Source organism: Podarcis pityusensis (genome assembly GCF_964106645.2).
Source record: "Podarcis pityusensis genome assembly, chromosome: 11".
NCBI lineage: Eukaryota > Metazoa > Chordata > Lepidosauria > Squamata > Lacertidae > Podarcis > Podarcis pityusensis.
In genome coordinates this window covers 39,329,996-39,351,233 of record NC_138036.1, presented here as the reverse complement: position 1 = coordinate 39,351,233, position 21,238 = coordinate 39,329,996, and the positions used below count along the sequence as shown (strand labels likewise).

Sequence of the window (21,238 nt, the reverse complement as noted above, 5' to 3'; positions counted from 1 at the left end):
CATCTCCTTCAGTGGAGATCGAAAGTGAAGTCAGCTGGGACAGCACAAACCTTCCTATGTCTTGCAGGGTAAGCTAGAATTGTCTGTTTCTTTGCCAAAAGAAGACCACTTTGCACATGACCGCAAGGGGCTGCTTTGGGAGTTATCCATTTTACACAGTAACAAGGTGAGGTGAAGACAAGAAAGTTTGCAGCTCATCTTCTTCATAAAAACCCTCCCATGTACAATATCACCAAGAGAGGGAAACAGCAGAGTGAACTGAGCTGTACACAAACATAGCTTGCAGCATTTCTTGCTATTACAATGTTGGGGGGTGGGGGAAGGGAGTGTTGCCACACACTTTAGGCACATCACCAAGTGTCTAACTCTCAAAGCAACAACACACGCCAGGACCATATAAAAGTATGCACGTCATCCTTTTTATTTCATAGTCAACAATGTCGTTCCACAGGGTAAAATCAATAAATAATGTTTAATCAATAAGTGTAAAAACCCTCTTTGGCATTGGACGGTATTCTTCTGGTCAAACTAAAAGCTATGTAGGAATAGTTCCTTAAGAAATCATTATTCACTACAATATAACGGTGCAAGTTGTAATAATTACTAGCGCTCCCTCAAAGTTAAACAAAATCTTTTGACAGATTCTGCAGGTTCGACATAACTGTGGGGGAAAGGTGTCAAAGATGAGACAAAGCCTAGTTTTCCAAAGCATGTGCTCCCTTCTCCAATTCTTCCCAAGAGACCCTGTCTTTCTACTCAGAAAAGTCAGAACAGTGCCAGGAATTATTATTATTATTATTTTTAAATGATTTTGTTTCACAGTCAATTTCTTCAAAATTGAAGCTTTCACTTCTAAATAACTTACAGATCAAAAACATTAAATGGTTGTACACTGCTTCAGTAATAAACTGCACATCCTAAAGAGACTAACAAACAAAATTATCCATTATTTTTAAATGCTATGGTTAAGCCAAGATAAATTAGGATATTTTTTTTTGACATGATTTTTCAAAGAAACATTTTAAATCAGTGCATTCAACATGATTCATAATCCAGTAAAAGCCTTCAAGGCTTTTTAAAAAACAAACGAACAAACCCAAATCCAGGTTTAAAAAGTAGTATTCAGTGCTGTAAATAAACTGGAATGTTCAGGTGCAGTGCTAAAATGTGGTCTAGCAAGACCCTCCCCGCAACAATAATAATGTAATATGGTAGTTCTAGAATCTAAACTAGTATTTGTATACTGCAGATGCAGATGCAGCTGTTCACGATGTATATACACAACATAAAGATCCTCATGTAGGTGTTAAGACAACTTTTTTTTAAAGAAACAAACAAAACTAAATTAAAATCTGTTAATGTTTGCCTTCCAATATTCCATTTTTCTCCAAAACAGTCGAAGTTTGTTTTTGTTTTAATTACAATGAAATCAATTTGGAACTTGAAAAGTAATTCAATTACATTTTTTTTAAAAAGTTGTAGTAACTTAAGTACTCAGGCTTAATTTCATCATTGATCTTTTTTTCTTTTCTTTTTTTTTTTTTTTTTTGCTTTTCGTTTTGCTTTTTCCCCAGTGCAAAACCAGTTACGGCAAATGTAAACTGGATTCTTTTAAAGAGCACATGGGCTTACTCAAACGTATTTTTCCTATGATGCAAAAGTCATTACATTTACACACATATGCTTAGTATTAAGTAAGAGTGTAGTTCAGTGCTTATCCATGAGTAATTTCTTACAGCGAGTCCAGTTAGAAACAGAAGTCATAGTACACCGATTTCCGAATTTATATTGTCAAGTCCAGGTATCCATGTGCAAAACCCCGTTTTGTTATACTGTTCTAAAGATATCTGCAGACAGAATTTCCAAGTAGTTCCTTCCACGTGATTTCCACCCCATGCTATCTTCATAATCTTAACTCATACAAACAGCGGTCTGGTAACACTTTGCTGCTGCAGCCAAGAACCCCGTGCATGGCTTGTCCACCTTGTAAAGAGCTTTTTGATGCGAAGATGAGCCAAGGGCAATTTATCTTCATGTGTTGTTCTGAGCAAACATACGGTCCCCTCTTAGGGTGAGGTGTTGGAGCTGATACTGAAGTACGTCTGTGTCGGCTGGTTCCTTGATGTTCATTCTGTCCAGATTGAGGTAGTCTAGGGATTTAGAGTGAGCCCTTTTACCCTTGAAAAGGCAAAGAGGCAAAGGACCATGAAAAGCCTTGTAGGGTTCATAAGGTAGTGGCTTGGTGCATTTATCCCCTGAGCTGGGCATCCGCCGCCTTCTCCGGCCATTGATCGCCGGGATCTCGTAAGGCTGGTAGTACCTGCTTCTGGCTTTACACACCCGGGAGGAGCGGGAAAGTCCTGAATCGAGCTGTTTGGAACGCAAAGTAGGCACTACCGCTTCGACTTTGTTCTCCTCCCCTACAGTGCACTTCTGAGCTAATTTCAGCAACTCCTCCCCTGTCGTGAAGCCAACTAAATAGTTAGAATCCATGTGGAGGATCTGGTAGCCTGAAACAGTCTGGCGCATCGGAGAACATGGGGTGCTGGAGCAGCGAGGTTTCTCGGACTCGGCCTTGCCGGTGCCACTCACATCAGCAATAGGCAACGGGAGAGTAGCTAGGATAGACCTGGACTCCCCATTAATGTCAACTTCCATTTTAAATATGAATCGGCTAGCCTGGAAATACAAAAACAAAACAAAAAAGCAGTTTGATTAGTGTGTTGCAACGCACAGAGCGACATAGAGATTCGTTTCTTTGGGGCCGCCATTTCTCAAGTGATCCCAAGTTCCAAAGACTAGGCTGGGGTGGAAAACCTGCAGCTTCATGTTGGTGGGGGAAACCCAGGAGGAGGGGGGGAAGAGGACAGGGGGGGGGGGAGAGGAAGCCAAAACAGGCAGAGCAATGGAACAAGGCGGGGAGCTGTCTGCAAGCAAACAAGTTTAGACATCTGGCAAGGAAAAGGGAAACCAGGTGGTGTGGGTGGAGGGAAAAGAGAGCCCCAATGGGCTAAGTGGTAAAAGGAACGTGTGAGGCAAGAGCAATCCATCCCTCCCCTAAGCGAGCGAGGAAGAAGGAGAAAGTGAGAAAGGGGTGGCAGAGAGAGAAAGAAGGGGTGGCCTGCCCTGCCCACTTTTGTCATTGGTCCTGCCCACTTCCAGCATCCAGTCCCCAAAGGAAAGGAAAAGTTCCCCACCCATGCTTTAGATTTTCATGGGCCAGAGTAAGGCCATGCATTGTAAGAGAGTTGGACTTGGATTCAAGTCCCACTTTTGCCCTGTAGCCTTAAAGACCTTGTTTAGCTCTCAGGTTCTGTTCCCAAAGTGGGAACTGTGGCCTGTCTACAATGTGAAGCCAGACACAATAACCACTGCAGAACCCCATGGATATGCAAACATTATATACTGTGCACAATAAATAAGATTTCAGTGAACACAATTCCCAGGTCTTGCCTGGTACTGAAGCCACACAACAGATCAGCTGAAGGCATTTTGACTAAGCCCAACTTGGACGTCTGAAAGATGTAGTACCAGAGACTACTAGCAAAATAGTAGATCTTAAGTTTTCACATGCTCCCAGTTCAGAAGCTGAACTGGTGGATGTGAAGGTCAAAATATCACTAATTTGAAACATACACACACATTAAAAAGCAGCTATTTTCCCAGAAGGTATATTGAGCTTCCTCCTATGTAGACCTCAGTGAGAACAGCTTCCTCTGAAGCTGGTCTGACCTTGTACATCTCCTATTCAAGAACCACTGAAGCAACTAGTGCATGCCAAGTGAAAAGCTACAAAAGTAATCTAACTACAATCATATACATTTCTCATTACTTTCAGTGGGACTGCTTATTTATGTAAAAAGTCTGTTTCCACCTCTCAGTGAACATTACCTTTTTAACATCTGGTTTAGAGAGGGAGGAAAGTCAGCATGTCCTCACACAAACCTTCCAAAAGTAGATTAAGAGTACGTGATCCATAATCTCTGTTCACTGTGAAATGCTCACAGACAGCTAGCTGCCTGACCCCTAGAGAATCGGCAACCTTGATTGCATCTATCTAGTACTTGACACGACAAAAGCTTCAGGTGAATGGGAAGGCGTCTTTGAAAGTTATTTGCACTAAATCTGCTATATGGATGTCAAATCAAGTGGCAAACAATGATAGAGTCTTCCAAACATTTTTCGGTCATTTAGCAGCTTGCTTTATACACACACCAATCAAAAGAAAATATACTCCGAAAGATCTATATTTGTGACTTCTTTCTCAATCCTACTCACAGTTACTTGGAAACATATTCTGTTGATCTTTCATGGACTCATTTTTACTTTAAGTAAATGTATTTAGGTCTAATATTCCAAGAAAAGGAAGCAAGATATCAATTTCTAGAACTAAAACCTACAACTTTTATAGCTGTAAGTAAATTTCAAAATGTAGAATTTCATACCAACAAAATACACATTTTAGCCATCTGGTTTATCTTTTTTCAAGCTGTAAAGAGAGGCACATCTCATCTAAACATATGCTCATAAACATTATTATAGAATACGTAATATATTGTCAAAACAGAAAGGGGGAAACCTTGAAAGCGAGTTTCAAATACAGTGGTACCTCTGGTTGCGAAAGGGGTCCATACCGGAGGTCCGGCCGCATCCCGAGGAATTTGCAACCGGAGGACCGCTTCTGCACATGTGTAGAGTGCTTCTGCGCATGCACGCGTGGCGAAACTCGGGGAAATACTTCCGGGTTTGCCACGTTCGCATCCCGAAGTTTATGCATCCAGGGGGATACGTAAGCGGATATACGACTGTATTGTTATGGAAACTGCAAATGTTGTAGTAATACTGCAACTGAATGGACTTTTCATTGGTGGCCTCCACTTATGGAATATGCTCTCCCCAGGCACCATCATTGTCTGTCTTTAGGTGCCAAGCAAAAACACTTATTTACCCAAGTCTTTGGCCCTTAAATTGGAGAGTTAACTCATTATGTCTATGGCCTCTTGTTGTGCTCATCCTTTTAAATGGGATGGGTATAATTCAACATTTATATACACATATAAATATCTAGACTAACATTTTAGGTTTTTGTTTTATTGCTGTTGTTATATTTGGTTTTAATGTTTCACGGGTTGTTGTTTTTTCCTATTCAAATGAAATAAATAAAATAATATGACTGGGAACACAGAACATGTGCACAGCATGGATGAAAACAAATCCACTGCAGGTATTGAATAGAAAAAAAGCCCCTTCCTAGGTTTTGCACTATCTTCCTAATATATTCCAGGAAAACTGAAGCTTGGGTCGTATATACTGAAAATACCTTCTGCTCCTCCCCTCTGTTCCACTGCAATTTCAAATGTCAGCAGAGAATTGTCCATTGATTATAACCATCAATGCCCTGTTTCGGGAGAACAAGGACATAACTGTGCCACTCTCAAGGGCCTTGGCCAGTTTGGGAAGGATTTTTATGGTGTGTGTTTTTTCTGGGTTGTTTAGGAGCAAGCAGACTCTAGGGTCAAAACGAACAGGCAGCATTTTGTTTTATAGCACAGTTACATGAGAGTAAGCATACTGACTTGGAAGATACACACTTCCTATACAAAAAGTGCTTTCATGAAGGAGACACTATAGAACAGGGATGTCCAACAAGTCAATTGCGATCTACTGGTAGATCCCCATGGTGGATCTCTGACTCCTACCATGCCCCCTCACCCCACCCTCCATTGTTGTATGATCTCTAGACGGAGATTTCTCTGTGCTGCTGTTTTGATCCACAGTGATCTTTTTGTGAGTGACTTTACCCCTTTGTCCCTTGCCTTTAACCCCCCCCCCCCCAATGGAACTGCCCTCCCAAAAAGCTTTTTTTGTAACCCCTAAAACCCCCAAAATGGAGATAGATCACTGCCAGTTTTTAATTCTGAAAGTAGATCGCAGTCTCTTGAGAGTTGGCCACCCCTGCTATAGAAGATTGCCCTGAACCTCGGGGAAATGTTAAGACAGAAATAGTTTCCAGATTTTAAAAAATGTAAGCCACAATTTTATATAAACATTTATCTAGGACTAAGTCCCACTGAACATAGCAGGAACAACTTCTGAGTATGTGAGCACAGAACTGCGCTGGATTTCATACAAACCAGGGCAGCCTTTCGGACGCTGCTGGACTCCAACTCCCATCAGCCCCAGCTGGAATCATCAGTGGCCAAGAATGATGGGAGCTGGAGTCAAGCAGCATCTGGAAGGACACAGACTCACCGCCCCAATGTAAACTAGAAGGTTGGTAAACTGCACAAAACCTAACAGCATCGTTTTGTCCAGGGATGGGGTGTGATGGGAAAACTGCATTCAATCTAAATTTTGGTAATGCCACACCTCCAGCCATTTCGTAACTGGCCTCCAAAATTCTAAATATGCCACTGGTCCAGAACGATTGGCAACCACTGAATTATGTGAATGGCTTAAAAAAAAAAAAAGAGTAAGTTAATAGCAGACCTTGATAATGGTTAGGGAGGCTTTAGCCTCTACACTGCCTGCCCCACAACTACAGTCCCAATATGAACTGTGGGGGCCACAGCTTCTATTAACATTTGAAGAAAAGCTTTCATTAGTACAGTTTAATACAAATGGGTGGTGCAAAGGGCCCAATCTGGGCCAGGTATACAAGGGGGTGAAAAGGATTAAAGCCCTTCTTACTCCACCAGGTCTTGATCTGGATCACACATGCATATACAGACACACACACTTGCTTTTTAAAAAGCAATTATGTGAATGGTGTCTTGTCCAGTATGGCCTCAGACTGACTCCAACTACATTCATCCTAAAATAGTTCCCTCGTGTCAGTCTGATGAGATAGCAGCCCATGAGATGAATGCAGGAAAAGGCATCTCTGGAAACAATGGTATCATAAGCATATTACATTACAATGGAGATTCAGTTTCTGACTATAATGGCAAAACTAAGAACCTTGAGGAATGGTACTGAAATATTCTCAAGATCACAACACAGATTAGGTATGCTTTTACACACACACACACACACACAAATAAATAAATATATTGCTACTAAATAAGAGTGACTGAAGTTGTGTTAGTTTACTACTGAAGGGCAAAGAAAGATTGCAGAATATACTGGTCGACTATAGGTACAAAATTAGAGGTTAACATTTATCTCCAACGGTCAATCTGAAAGTGAAAGGTTGTAAACTAACCAGATGTTAAATCTCTATTCCAGTTACACCTCAACACCTCAAAAGGCTTGAAGTCCTCTGAAAGGCAAGTACAAATAAATGCTGAAAATGAGCACATATTCCATAACGCCAAACACACCCATAAAATATTCAAATCTATACTGCACATGCTTTCACATCCATAGGATTTAGATTAATTGAGAAAGCTGTAGTCTAAAAATCACCTGATATCTTAATGAGGCAGGATTCTCAATATAATGCATCTGCATGTTCAAATGACAAATCAGACATTTTACTGATTTTATGCTGGACTCCTAAATATGATTTCATATGATGCTATTTTTCTCTTATTTTTTTTGGTTCAATTGTTTTGTTTTTAACATTTTTATTGTAAGGTGCCTTAAATGGAGGGATAAAAATAAATACCCTGAGTACAGATATAGGCAACGGTGCCTAGCAAGATCAACTTGGCTCACTTTCTGCACCAGAATTATGTTCTCATTCAGAACAACAGTTCTTCAGACTTCTTACTAAGTCCCGACTTACTCTGTGCTGTATACAACAAGGCCATCCCATCAGCACAAGGACTTTCATTTGTGCAACTGAACATCCCTTCCCTCTGCCTCCCCCTGTGAGATGGGGGTGGGTGGGGGAAAGAAATTATGTTGTGTAAGCAGAAGTCATTCATGGAAGCATGGCATTTCATGGCACTGCCCTCCGTGCCCCATGCTGCATGCAAAAACATACACATGCAAACATCCCACATGCCCAGTCACATTTAAACTTCCAGTGTTAGAAACTAAGATATATAAGCTAGGTGCCAAATGGCTCCTTCAATCAGGGTTACAGTCACCAAAATGGAATGCCTATTTTCAGTTTTTGGGCCAGATGGCTTGGAAGTCCTATTTTTCCATACAACTTTTTGGTTCTTGAAATTCATTCTGATTGTTCAGATAAAGTATGATGGATAGAATTCTCCAGGATATGTTGCTAGTGTGTGAAAACAGTCAAGATTCAAGGATCCCCAGGCACACACCTCCAGATGGTGGAGAAGTCAGGCACCATTCTGGTGCCTGGGCATCTTCACTAGGTTGCAAGTGTCTGATAGCCAAGTGCAAAATGCACCTGGCGCCTAGTGAATTTCTAATGCTGAACGTAGCTGCCATGAGTGCTGATCCACACACATATAGCGTTGGCACGATGGCAGCACACCTGTCCAGTCTGTGGGTCACTGACATGCCAATATTACACATCCATGGGCCACACATAGTGCGTTACATATGACAGAAAACATGTAGAACACCCACACTTCCCCCATGACTTGTGTCACAGAGGATGCATTCTGTTAAAAGTCTTTCATGGAAGCCCGACTACAGGCAGAGGAAAAGCCAATTTGTCAACTTAAGTTACTTGTATTGAGACAGGATTTTAATTTACCTGTTCAGAAACTGATTACCTGTTAATTCTGTTGTTTATAGTGACTGTTACCTGCTGCAATTGTCTCCTACATTCCAGTGATGTTTTAAGACACTGCAACTTTTGCTTTCAATCTGGCCTTGAGCATGGTTCCCAACAATGGAAAGGTGTGGTATGGCTATTAGGTATTAGGGAAGTTTTTTACATCACTACTGCTGCAGAACTCCCACCCATACTGACAAGCTTTTGTAATATTTGCTCATTTTCTCCTGCTTTACTGTACAAATAATATTGGAAGGACACTTGCTTTCCATGTGTTGATGTGCGACGTGTTTTTATACAGAGATCTTTGGTATTTGGCATGACAGCTGACACTAAGAGTGTGGTTGTGTGCATTCAGTTCTACATGTATTGCACATGCAGGTACAAAGTGTACAAAGTATGTATGTGGCATATCCAATAGGTAGACAGGATGAAGTTTTGCATAACTATATATGACAGCAAAATAATGCACACATATACACACAGAGAAACACTTGTGAGCCCAGAGATGTGTATAAACAAAGAGAACTTCATGTTGGCAGGTGACTGAGGAAGTGTTGAGGATGGGGGAGAAGACAGATTATTATTGATAACCTTGTTCTCCCCTTGGCACTATTCACTACAGACAAATAGCATTTTGTTACTCTCCTGTAGCCCATACAACTGAAAACAACTTTCCTGACTACGAGCTCTCTCCCAAAAGATTGAAAAGGAAGCGTCAGCCAGGACAAGAAATGGGCTGGGATTTCACATGCCATCAACTGCTCCAGAAGCTTCCAGGACACACAACATACATATCTATCCATGAATCTAGGGCAGTCATGTTTTGGCTTTGAAAGGGATAGCAGTCACTGAAGTCCCCAAAAACTGTTGCATGGGCAGTCAGTTTTCTGTCACTGTCCATCTCCTTAGAGGAGAATCCCGGATAATGTATCATTCCATGGAACACAGTGTGATAGCCAATGTTGTTAAGAATAGGAAGGTAGTCAGCACCACTGGTCCACAGTTCTATCAAGAAGCACAGTAACCTGTGAATGACCCAAGACTGTCAGACATGAGGATGTGGTTGAAAACGTCATGGAATTCCTTGTTTACATACTCTCAAGTGATGATGGAATTATCTCCTCTAAATACTGCAACTTGTCCATACTGTCCTAAGAAAAGCACAGATCTCTTAGGCCTATATAAGATATCAATACTGGTGAGAAAAGCAACAGAAACACTTTCCCTCATTTTATTTGCCACGAAAAATATACATGGAACAATTATGTTTCTCACACAGGTGATTATTTAAACTGGTTCATTGTTAAAAATGGGATCATTTTGGCTAGCCTTAGTCCCTCGCCACTACAATCCCTAAGCAACAGATGTTTCCTAATGCTTGCAGCGTGTAGTTACATTCAAACCCAATGACTGAAAGCTTTTTACGTCATACATGCGCATGCTTGCGTTTTGTGGGATTTGCCAAGCAGAACCACTTGCCTGTATTTGATTAGACAGTTCTGCATGGATCTGTATACACAGGATATAGCATTCCGGCTGCATTAAGCACCCCAGACACAAACTCTGGCACATATAACAAAAGACTATAAATAGCTGTTTCAAATCAGACCTGCAGCATAACAACTCTGGCTGTTTCTTTTAACTGTGATAGTTTTTCACAACCGGGGCTTGCAGTGTTTCTTTTGATGAAATGCACACTTAACCACCGTAATCACACAGATTAAACCCCTTGAGTCATTTAGCACCCGTGCATTAAAACTCCACAGAGGGGCTTCCAAGATGGCACCAGCTAGCCCCACTCCATAGATGCAGACTTCTACAGTCAGTGTCATTCTGAAGCAGGGTCTGGGTGTGGGGTGTGCATATGGGTGCTATATGCGTAGGGCTCCCTTCACTGAGATAGAAACACTCACCCATTAACACAGTAGATTCATATAGTGGTGCCACAAATGGACAGTACCCAGAAAAGGCAGGTGAGGAGACCTACAGATTGGCTTTTCTGCAGCAACCTGATTATGGAACTCCCTTTCTAGTGAATCTCAAAATGTTTTAATTCACCCAGGCATTGAGTACCTGAAGTTTTTAGAAGCCTTTGAGGTTGCTGGTTTGTGTTTTAGTTTGTGTATTATTTAACTTAATGTTGTATGGCTGCCCTGGGCTCCTTCTGGAGGAAGGCTGGGATAAAAACCCAGTAAATATACAACAGTGGAGCCCTATATCCCCCTCATTGGGTCACCTATGGATTGGTGCCAGTGTCTAGTATGAAAAGTCAGCCAGCATGTACTCAGAAGCCCCTTCACACATTAGTTACCAGAAGAGGCCTAATGCAACTTGCAAATCAAATTGCATTTGTACACTGATGACCATCTGTCATGGATGATTTAGCTGAGTTTCCTGCATTCCACGGGGTTCAGCTAGATGACCTTTCCAACTCTATGATTCTATGATAAAACTTTTGCTTCATTGGTGCTCCAGAAATGTGCACAAATGTATTGCAAGTGAGATAGTGAAGATGACACAATACACTACACTCCCCATAAACATAATGCTCAAGACAGTCTTTGGATTTTGCTAGTTGTATACAGAGCTTCTGGGCCTAAAGAGAACTTAGGATTTTTGCATCCAAGTGGGTTATGATTTGAGATGCAAAATTTCTGGAAACTTTGTAGCTGTGGGAAAATGAACTTTTTTTGGGGGGGGGATGAAAACATGAAATATTCCCTTTTTTAAAAGCACTCTTTACATATTGAAAGTCAATTTTTTACTTTGGTAACATAAAATGTATTATACATAACTCAGTTTACCATGTAATTCTCATGTCTGATAAATTAGCAGTATAGCTTATTTAGACAATAATTACAAATTGAATTTGTTTTTTAAGTTTTTGTTAGAAATTTAGCTACAAGCTACTGCCAAACTGTAAGGAACCTAACATCTCTTTGGTTTTGCCTGTTTATGTGGAACAGGCAAAAACAGAAACCATCAACATCCAAACACAACCAAAACAAATTATTATTTATTGGGAAATTATTTTATCACCTCCAGTTCTCCACTGTGTCAAGCAGACATAAACCATCCATTTCCATATAAAGAGCTGAGAAAAAGGGGATGGAGGACGAAACGAATTGAGTATTACATGGAATTTAATCAGTCTCTTTTTCTAAGCTATCACTATCAGTTCTCTTTCTTCTTATTTGTTATTGTATTAATCACGGGCTTCCAACAATTGAAGATTTGCCCAGACTGAAACATGCTTCTACTCTTTCAACATGTCAGTTTATTTCTTGATTTGGTGCATTTTCAAACATAGGGCAGCTTATTTTACATGCTGCAAAAAATGGAGGGATCTGAAGTAGGTAATAAACATGAAGACTCAGAGGCTGTGTTGAGCAAAGGCCTTGTCTCTTCGTTGTAGGAGGAATATTGCTTGGCAGAATCCCAGACTCCTTGACCAAACACCTGAAGATGTTCTGTGCTCTGCAACATTTCAAAGCATCTTTCCGACACCAAGCCCCAGGTGTACTGCCTGTTTTGTAATCCAGTCAAATGAGGAAGCCATCATCACTTAACATTCTGCCTTTTAATCTTGGGTCCAAAGGATCTGTAGCAGCATGAATTGAGTTGCAACAAAATTATTTTGCTCTGTACTTTCTGCCACTCCCAGTACTTTTGAGGCCTAGTCAGAAGGAAAGAAAATGATCCACTAACTATGCCAGCAGGGCCAAGTCCACAAGCAAATAGGGTACTGGCTCTTTCTCCCCTGTGCTGTGACAATGGCTGTGCCCTTCAAGAGGCAGAAATGCATCTTCATTTTGCATTTGAGAGTTGAACTCTCAAAGTACAACTCAGGACTTGCCTGTTCTTAGTATACTGGAATTGTAAGGATATGATACTGTACACAGTCTTACATAAGTCCTTCGGTTACACAGTTTTAGAATTCTTTTTTGGGGAGAGTAATAAATATATTACAAGCTGTTATGAAATATTTTATTTTAGAATTATGAACAAAATATTTAATAACTCTTTTTTCAGAAAAAAACAAAGCAAAACCAAAGGCTTTTGGGGAGGGGATCAGTTTTCCCATGGATTTTCCCAGGCCTTCACACTTCTAGTCGTGTTGCTGATAATGCTTTAGAACAGAGGTTTCTGGAATTTCAAAATATGCATAAATATGGGTAGCTTAAGGTGGCAGCAAAGGGGACCTTTGCTAGAAATATATAACAGTTGTATAATCTGAAAATATTTTGTACTTGGGCAACCACCATGGTTTATCATTGCTGTTGAATAAAGGTGTTAACCTTTAACTTCCTTGGAAGCTACAACCTCTCTTTTGCCATGCGTGGCTCCTGGTCGCCAACATGAAGGAGCTTCTGCAGAACAGAGATGCAGTGAAAATGGTATGCAACGGTGAAGATCAGGCTTCATGAGAATGGGGTCAGAAAGATTCCAGTCTGTCATGCAGAGAAATCCATGGCTGCCAAGAGCTCTCCATAGTGCTACTTCCTTTTATGGACAATGAGTCAAAGCAGCAGCACCAAGGAGAGTCATTGAAGCACGCTCAGAGAGAGGGAGACAGCACACAAACTACGCTTCAGCACTATTCCTTGGCACAGCTTCAGTACTCTAGCTCAGGGATGACAGAGATGCATTTCAGCAGACTGAGAGGCAGAGGCTGCACAGCAGCAGGCAACTAATTTCGGTCACCTTATTCGCTGAAATTAAACTTGCAGTGGGGCGGCACCTGCTTTGTTTTAATGCTTTGCCATTTCTTTCTGCAAGACCTTGGGAAACACAGAGTGTGGTGTAGCTAAACAACGTTGCTACCTACAAAGGCCTGCCATTGTGTAGAAATGTTTGGCATTTTCTTGCAAGGGAAAAAAATAGTACATGACGCCTCCCTACGCAAAGCACAGAGAGCAGCGCAAGATCAAAGACCCTCATGCCACACTGTAATAAACACACATGGATTGCATCTATAAGTCTGGACTTCATATTGTATGTAGCATATATTGCACAACCTAGACAACACCTTACTGCATATACAATTGCAAAATAATGTGCCCATCTAAGTACAACAGTCTTAAGAGAGGCCACACAATACTACATAACTATTGGTGTACTCTAGCAGGTTTTTTTATAAAAAAAATCTACTATCCAGAAGCTAGAGAAGAGAGTGTGTGTTCTAAAGCCTGGCGCATGTGTTGCAAGGCTGGCATTTCTGAGCACATGCCATATAAAAAAAAATATGCACATGATTTATGCTCAGTCCGTAAAGACACACTTAACATAAATGTATATAACCTACACAAGCTGGAATAGGATTTTTCAGACCGGCACTTGAGGAAAAAAACAAAAACACACACACTTTCTAAATGCAAATGTATTATCTACTTATGGGCGCGCACAAGCACCACTGGAAAGAATATTCATGAAAGCACGAAGGCAGTTTGCCTTTCAGACTTGGGCTACATCGCACCAACGAAGCGGACCGCCAGAATCCCGCGGCGTGTAACGAAGGGAGACCAACGTACACACAACCCAAATGTTTACAAGCGCCCGCGCGCGCCCGCAGATACACACACAGGCGGTGCGCTGCACCTCGGTCGCCGGGCGCGCGCGGCTCCTCGGCCGCTAGACCTCCTCGCCTCGCGGGCACGGCTCTCGCCGGAGCCTCACCCAGCTCTTCGTTTCTCACCGGCTCTGCTCACGGGGCTCTTCCGAGGGGCAAAGGGCGCGCCTTCTTGGCGCATCCGCAGCCGGCGGCGGCCTCTCCTCAGCCCAGCCCACCCCGACCTTACTCTCCTTGCCGCAGCGGCGGCGGCGGCGCCCCCTCGCTTGCTCGCCTACCTGCCTTCCAGGGTGCCGGGGCCTGAGGGGCCGCGTCCCGGCCGCCGGCGACGCTGCGACGGCGAGCCAGCCAGAGAGGAGAGGCCGGCCGCCCCGCCCCGCGCTCTTATTCCGCGGGCCCGGGGCGGGGATTGTGTGGCTGGCGAGGCGGAGGAGCCGCTCCAGCGCCTGCCTCCCCGTCCGCTTGTTCGCTGCTTCTGGCCCGCCCACCGCCGCCGCCTCACTCGCTCGCCTTCCTGGAGAGACGGACTCCGGCCTGCAGGCGGCGCAGGGATTGGCGAGTCCTTGAACCTTCTCCGGCTCGCGGGGGCCTTGCATGGAGCCGCCTTGCGAGGCGGCCGTTTCGGGGTCCCTGCGCGCGCCTTTGCGCTCGAGCCACCAGATGGAGCAGGTGGCGACGTCCCCAAGGCGGAAAGGGCAAGTCTTGGGGCGCCTTAAAATAGGGGCGTGATCAGGATTTATTTAAAGGGGGGAGCAGGACACCCGCCTGGTCCTCCTCCTCTGCATGGCTCTGTCTAACTGCAGATTCGGGATGAAAGGACTCCACCTTTAAATTACTTCCTTTGGACCCCAAGGACTCAGTGAAAAGGCTGCCCCAAATCTTCAGTCATTCGAAAACGAGGAAGTTAAATAACAACAACAATAACAACATCGGGGAGTTCCTTTCTCGGTAAATGAGTCTTGCAAAACTACAAAGAGCACACCTGTTTTCATCTTCTTTTTTAAAGTGCTAAAACAAGCTTTCTTGGGTTTGCTGAAAACCTTTTCGGCACTTCCTTCTCAAATTCCTCATTTTTCTTGTGCATATTCAGTAAGCATAGCCCATTCCTACTTTTAAATATTTTTTTTTATTTATTTACTTGATGGTTGGGGGGCTCTGGCTAGACTCTGTACCTTAAAAGCCTAGCAGGTTGGCAGCATGAGCCTGGCCATGCTTTCCCGGAAGTAAACCACACTATTTCCGTGGTGCACGGACTCTCAGTGCAAGCATTTAGAATTGCAGCCTTATTGCAGTGTAACTTTTTCCTTTAGCCTGCGAAAAGTTAGGTAACAGTAAAGCCTCAAGGTGCCAGAAAGATTCCCATCAGGTTCTTTTTTTTATGTACCTCGGCTAACTGCTATGCAGGGGCATTGCTAAGTACTTAATCAGGATTGGGAGCGGGGGTGATAATTTAGAGATGTGAATGCACATATGCAGCAGGGCCAGCACGTCCGTGAGGCAGACTGAGGCGGCAGAATCCCACAGGGCTCTTGCCCCCATGGGTGCCCCACTCGTCCCTATCGCAAGAGAAGTGTTGGCTGTAGTGAGATGTTGTAGAAGTCTAAGGTGATCTTGCAGGAAACGGCAGCTGTGCAACCCTGGTAAGTGAGGCTTCAGGACAGGGCGGCAGTGGCAGTTCCCATTTTGCCTCGGGCAGCAAAACAAGATGAGCCACCCCTGATGTGTAGGGATGCCTCTGCCACATTTAGATGTGAGGTGGCTGCAGGCTCACAAGCGCTGTACATTACAATAGACCCGGGGGCTCTATATGCTAAATTTATTGGGGTGGGAACAATACAGGAAGCTTTCTCAGACCATTGATTCATTTAGATCAGGGGCCAGCAAACATTTTCAGCAGGAGGCTGGTCTACTATCCCTCAGTCCTTGTGGAGGGCCGGACTATATTTTGAAGGGGGGGGGAGAACAAATTCCTATGCCCCACAAATAACCCAGAGATGCATTTTAAATAAAAGGACACATTCTACTCATGTAAAAACACACGGATTCCTGGACCATCCGTGGGCCGGATTTAGAAGGCGATTGGACAGGATTCGGCCCCCGGGCCTTAGTTTGCCTACCTATGGTCTAGATCAACATTTTTTACACAGACTGGCAGATGCTCTCCATGAGTCAGTACTACCTTAAAATGCAGGTGACGGAACCTGAGATCTTCTACATTCAAAGCAGATGTTATGGCCTTTACCACAAGGAGATCCAGGGGGCTGTTGCAAAATAGCTGGGCCTTGGGTTACCTCCCCCCCCCCCCGCCAACAACTCTCTTGCTGATATGGCTGAACTCCGCAGGAAGTTGTCTTCACAAAATAAAAGGGCATTCTGCCTCAAACATCTGGAATTAAGGGAGCGGCTTTCAGAGGAGATGCACAGCTTTATTTATTACATCTGCAAACCACCTTTCTTTGAAGGACCTCAAGCCAATATGCAGGACTCCTCATTTTTATTCTCACAACAAACTTGTGAGGTTCAAAGTCAGCCAGTGAGATTCAAGGGTGAGTGTGGCCTTGAGTCGTGCTTCAGCACCCTTCAAGATACTAGTCATTCAACTTAACACGGTTATGATATGGCAGTACCTCCTTTCCTATTATTTCTCCACTTTTGCTTTGGCAAGGGGCTCTTATGACACTGTCAGCAGGTGGTATCAGACAGGCCCTTCCAACTCACTTTTTTTCAGCCACACTCAATTACATATCTGCGTATTTGGTGGCTGCGTGTGTGTGTGTGTGTGTGTGTGTGTACTATTGCAGCCTATAGACAAAATTAAGGAAGTGGTGTATTTCAGCATTTCCCCTTTTTTCTTTAAATTTAATTTTGTTTTTTTAAAACAACAGGAAAACACATTGCAATATCCAGTTTGCTAATAGCCATTTGCTATTCCATGTGTGCTTAGTCAAGATTTATGCCTACCATCGCCTTTTTAAAGAGACGACTTATGCACCACCGTTACCTCTTTAAGAATTATGATGTGTTCAGGTACTTTGTGCATTAGCATGCTAAGTCTAATTCACTCCTTAGCCCTGGCCTGATTTGAAGAAAAACAGGTCATGCTAAACTAAGAATAAGGATTAACATTAGGGAACTATGTTACCGTTTACACTATCATCGCGCCTATGGCAACTCTTGGCAATGAACAAGGACCTGCACATTTAAAAATATTGCTTTTCATTGCTAGGGTATTGAAAACTGGCAGCTATGAACCTTATAGAACTTAGTATAAATTATGGGAATTTAGAAATACTTGCAATGTTATATTGCAACCTTGTTTATCTAAAGAATCCTTAGCAAATTCATTCTGCTTTATTTTAAAAATTAGCTGATAGCAGAAAACAATTTCTAGAGGAGCAGCAGTTCTTGTTTGCCACAGCAAAAACACTATTGTGGCATCTTAAAGACTTAACAAATTTATTATGGGGTTGGTTTTCGTGGACCAGACTTGTTCAACAGTTGCTTCAAGTGCAATCCTAAATTGGCAAGCACACACATGCACACATGCTATCATACTGAGAAATAATCTACCATAGGGCTAATCTAGAAGAAAAAAAATAACAGAACACCACTTCTTATTGCCTATCACTCCTAGGTGAAACCACTCAAACGTGTCATTAATGATCTACAGCCCACACTGTACAATGCTGCTTACCTGTCGTGTGCCCTGGGGGGGTTGTTATTTCTAGCAGAAAAGGCCCCCAACCTAAAATAGCTACTCTTCAGCATTAATGGGTCACATAGCAGGAAGACAGGGAGCAGGCCTTGCAACAAATCCAGATACAAACTTTGTTCCCATATCTACTCAGATGAAAGTCCAGTGTATATAACAGTTGTATTAGCAGGCGGAGAGTTAACATGCTAGGGGATACTGAGCCAGGTGAATTTTTGCTTGTTACACATCTTACACAAAAGCCCCTGGATTTAATAATGCTATCAGTCAGGATAACCTGTTTTGCTGTTTACAATTGGGCAGTAATTTCCATTTCTCCCCCGACGTAGCACCATCCTGAATTAGCAGACAAAGCTGTATTTAGATATTAATATGTCCTGTGTAGGGTTAATTATCTAACCCACCCACCCCCCTTTTATGAGTCTTAGTGTTCTCTACTTGAAATGTGACTATGGAGATACAAATGTGATGTAGTTTTATTTAGTAAATATTTCCATATGCAACACTCACCAGTGGGCGTCAGACCCTACTTTTCCTCCTGTTTTCATGCATGAAGTGTTCAGCTGTATAGCAGGCAGAAGTTCAACATGCTGGACATTGTACCTGCTGAATTTTTGCTTGTCACGTTGGTAATTCAGAGACTAAAAACATAAGCTACCTGCCTGTACACCTGACCAACTTTTTTTAAAACCAGTGATATTGCATTGGGGTGATTGCTGCCTTTCCCAAGTGGCAGAATGGTCAGTCTGAAGCCAACTCCTACCTTGTGGTAAAGGTAGATAGTGTAACATAAAGAGTATTTTGGCCTCTGCAATATTGAAGAAGCATGACGACTACATTCCAGGGTTCAAAGGCTTCTCCAGTTACCCATTTATTCCATTTGCCACTGAATGCATGAAGGGTTGTTTTCTAATATAAAAAAATAGCGCTGAATGTTTGGGGCATTATATGCTCATTATGAGCAGTGAATTAAATAGGCATGGTTTTGATATGTGGATTCTGTCAAATGGAAGATGAAGATTTAGATTTTTGTTTAACAATTACAGCTCTACTTGTGCAAATCTGAGCAAGTCAAGAGAACAAACAGCATGAAACAGCTTACTTTAAAAAAATTGTTTAGCAGAAACCTAAAAAAAGATAGTGAGCTCATTTTACCCTAGCATAGAAACTAATCAAAATCAGTGCGCACACTTTAAAGATCCATTGCCACAATGGAAATAGGACAACACAAACACTATTATGCAATGCAGGGAGAATATTAGAAAAGCTGTAAAACGTATCTAAACCAGTATGTATCCATCTACCTTATAATACATATTAGTAATAATAACAATGAATGAAACCGCTGTGGGGACTGAACACCTTTGCCACTGGATATTGAGGCACAGTTTTCCAAGAAAGTTTTCACCTTTATTTTAACTAGCAATCTGCATTTTCCTTACCACCATATAATACAAACAATGCAAGTGAAGCATGGTGTAAGGTTGGCATAAAGCATTAACGGTTGTTGCAGTACTGCAGCAAGGTAGTGAATGAATGGTTGCTGTATGAAATGGTAGTAAATTAAAATGTACATCTTTCTCTGAGAAAAGTTCCACTTGGTCTGTACCATCTCACTGCTATTAGGAGCTACACAGTGGAGAGGAAAAAAAGACCATATGCTACTTGATTTCAATCAGCTGGTTAAGAAATTCAAATACTGAATTATTTTGACTAAAATATGCTACCAGAAATGTCATGCACATGCATATATATATATATATCTATATATACACACACATATACATAAATGTCTTAGACTTTTGTATTTCAAAATAGCCAGAGAACAATTTAGAGATATATGCAAGGCATAAAACATCTGGCAATAGAAGGAAAAAGAAAAAGAGAAAAGAAAAAAGAGAGATCTTCAAACATATGCACTGAAGGCCTTAGCTTTCTCCAAATAATTTAGATAGAAAGTTTCCCAAAACTAAAAAGGCAGGAAAAACATGAACATGTTTTAGTGGGTGTGAAAGCAAGGAGGGAATGGGAAATGAGTGAGAAAAGGCTTCTTCCAGCACTTTGGGTCACTAGAATTTTAAGCCTATAAGAAAAACATCTCAAAACCCACAGAACGAAAAAGTGCAGGAGGTCGGTCAGAATCTGTCAGCAAGAAGTGGTTCAGAATCATTAGAAGCATAGCCTGTATCACACGAAACATCTTTTCCAACATGAGGTTTTTTTTGGGGGGGGGGACCTCTTGTTATTTGTGCATGAGGAAACCACTTTGGTTAGTTTGTTACCATTATATGTGAACAAGGCAAAACAGACACGTACATTAACTTCACATACATGCATTGACACATACACTTTACCAGTACTGATGTTAGTGGAAAAAGTAATGTATTCTACATATCCCTTAGTAACCATATCAAGGGCTATTTCTAGAGTATTGCCTTTGTGGAGTACTGCTCAAATGCTACACCATACTGACCATTTCTTTGAGTAAATGCTTTTTTTTGCCGGGGGGGGGGGCATCTGGGCTCCTACTATCAGTATAACAGCTACAGATGAACTATAACCAGACATGTAAATTGCAGGTTTGTTTACCTATCACTACTTTTCTTTGTTAGTGTGCTTTTGCAGTTACACCCATGTGTGTAAATGAATGCAGTACAATTAAAATATATACATATAACAATCACCTTTTTTTTGCAGCAGTGGTTTGCCAATTGATTGCAAGCTTTAAGTACATTTTATGGGCCCTTTCTTACAAAAAATAATAAAGAAAAAAGAGTAAATCAGCATTGATCAGAATTAGTATTTTGGACACAAAACCACATCAGTGGAGCTTGCAAAAAGTCCTTGCTAGTAATAAAGGTAAAGGGGCCCCTGACAATTAGGTCCAGTCGCGGATGACTCTGGGGTTGCGGCGCTCATCTCGCTTTACTGGCCAACGGAGCTGGCGTACAGCTTCCTGGTCATGTGGCCAGCATGACTAAGCCGCTTCTGGTGAACCAGAGCAGTGCACGGAAACGCTGTTTACCTTCCCCCTATTTATCTACTTACACTTTGATGTGCTTTCGAACTGCTAGGTTGGCAGGAGCTGGGACCAAGCAATGGGAGCTCACCCCGTCATGGGGATTTGAGCCGCCAACCTTCTGATCGGCAAGCCCTAGGCTCTGTGGTTTGACCCACAATGCCACCTGCATCCCTACCTGATGAATTTTTCTTCAGCAGGGTGTTCCATAGACAAGGGGCCACCACTGAGAAGGTCATTTCTCAGCATCTAGCAGGGGCAATCAGAAGAGGGCTTCCCTCAAGGATCTCAAAG

General features: G+C 42.3%; 1 protein-coding gene across 2 annotated transcripts; it reads right to left on the bottom strand.

Moving 5' to 3' along the window:
- Positions 1–397: 397 nt before the first annotated feature.
- On the bottom strand, positions 398–14,659 carry MACIR (macrophage immunometabolism regulator). Of its 2 annotated transcripts, none has more exons than XM_080973079.1 (2): positions 14,492–14,659; positions 398–2,679 (listed from the first exon to the last, which is right to left on the bottom strand). In XM_080973079.1, the coding sequence occupies exon 2, from the start codon at positions 2,656–2,658 to the stop codon at positions 2,032–2,034; it is 627 nt and encodes a 208-aa protein (XP_080829205.1). In that variant the 5' UTR covers positions 2,659–2,679; positions 14,492–14,659; the 3' UTR covers positions 398–2,031. The 2 variants fall into 2 exon arrangements, with proteins under 2 accessions (XP_080829205.1, XP_080829206.1); XM_080973080.1 differs by having other exon boundaries at positions 14,496–14,574.
- Positions 14,660–21,238: the final 6,579 nt, after the last annotated feature.

What these genes read in the sequence shown, in the direction of transcription:
- MACIR (XM_080973079.1), bottom strand. Translation starts at nt 2,658, where the DNA reads ATGGAAGTTGACATTAATGGGGAGTCCAGGTCTATCCTAGCTACTCTC.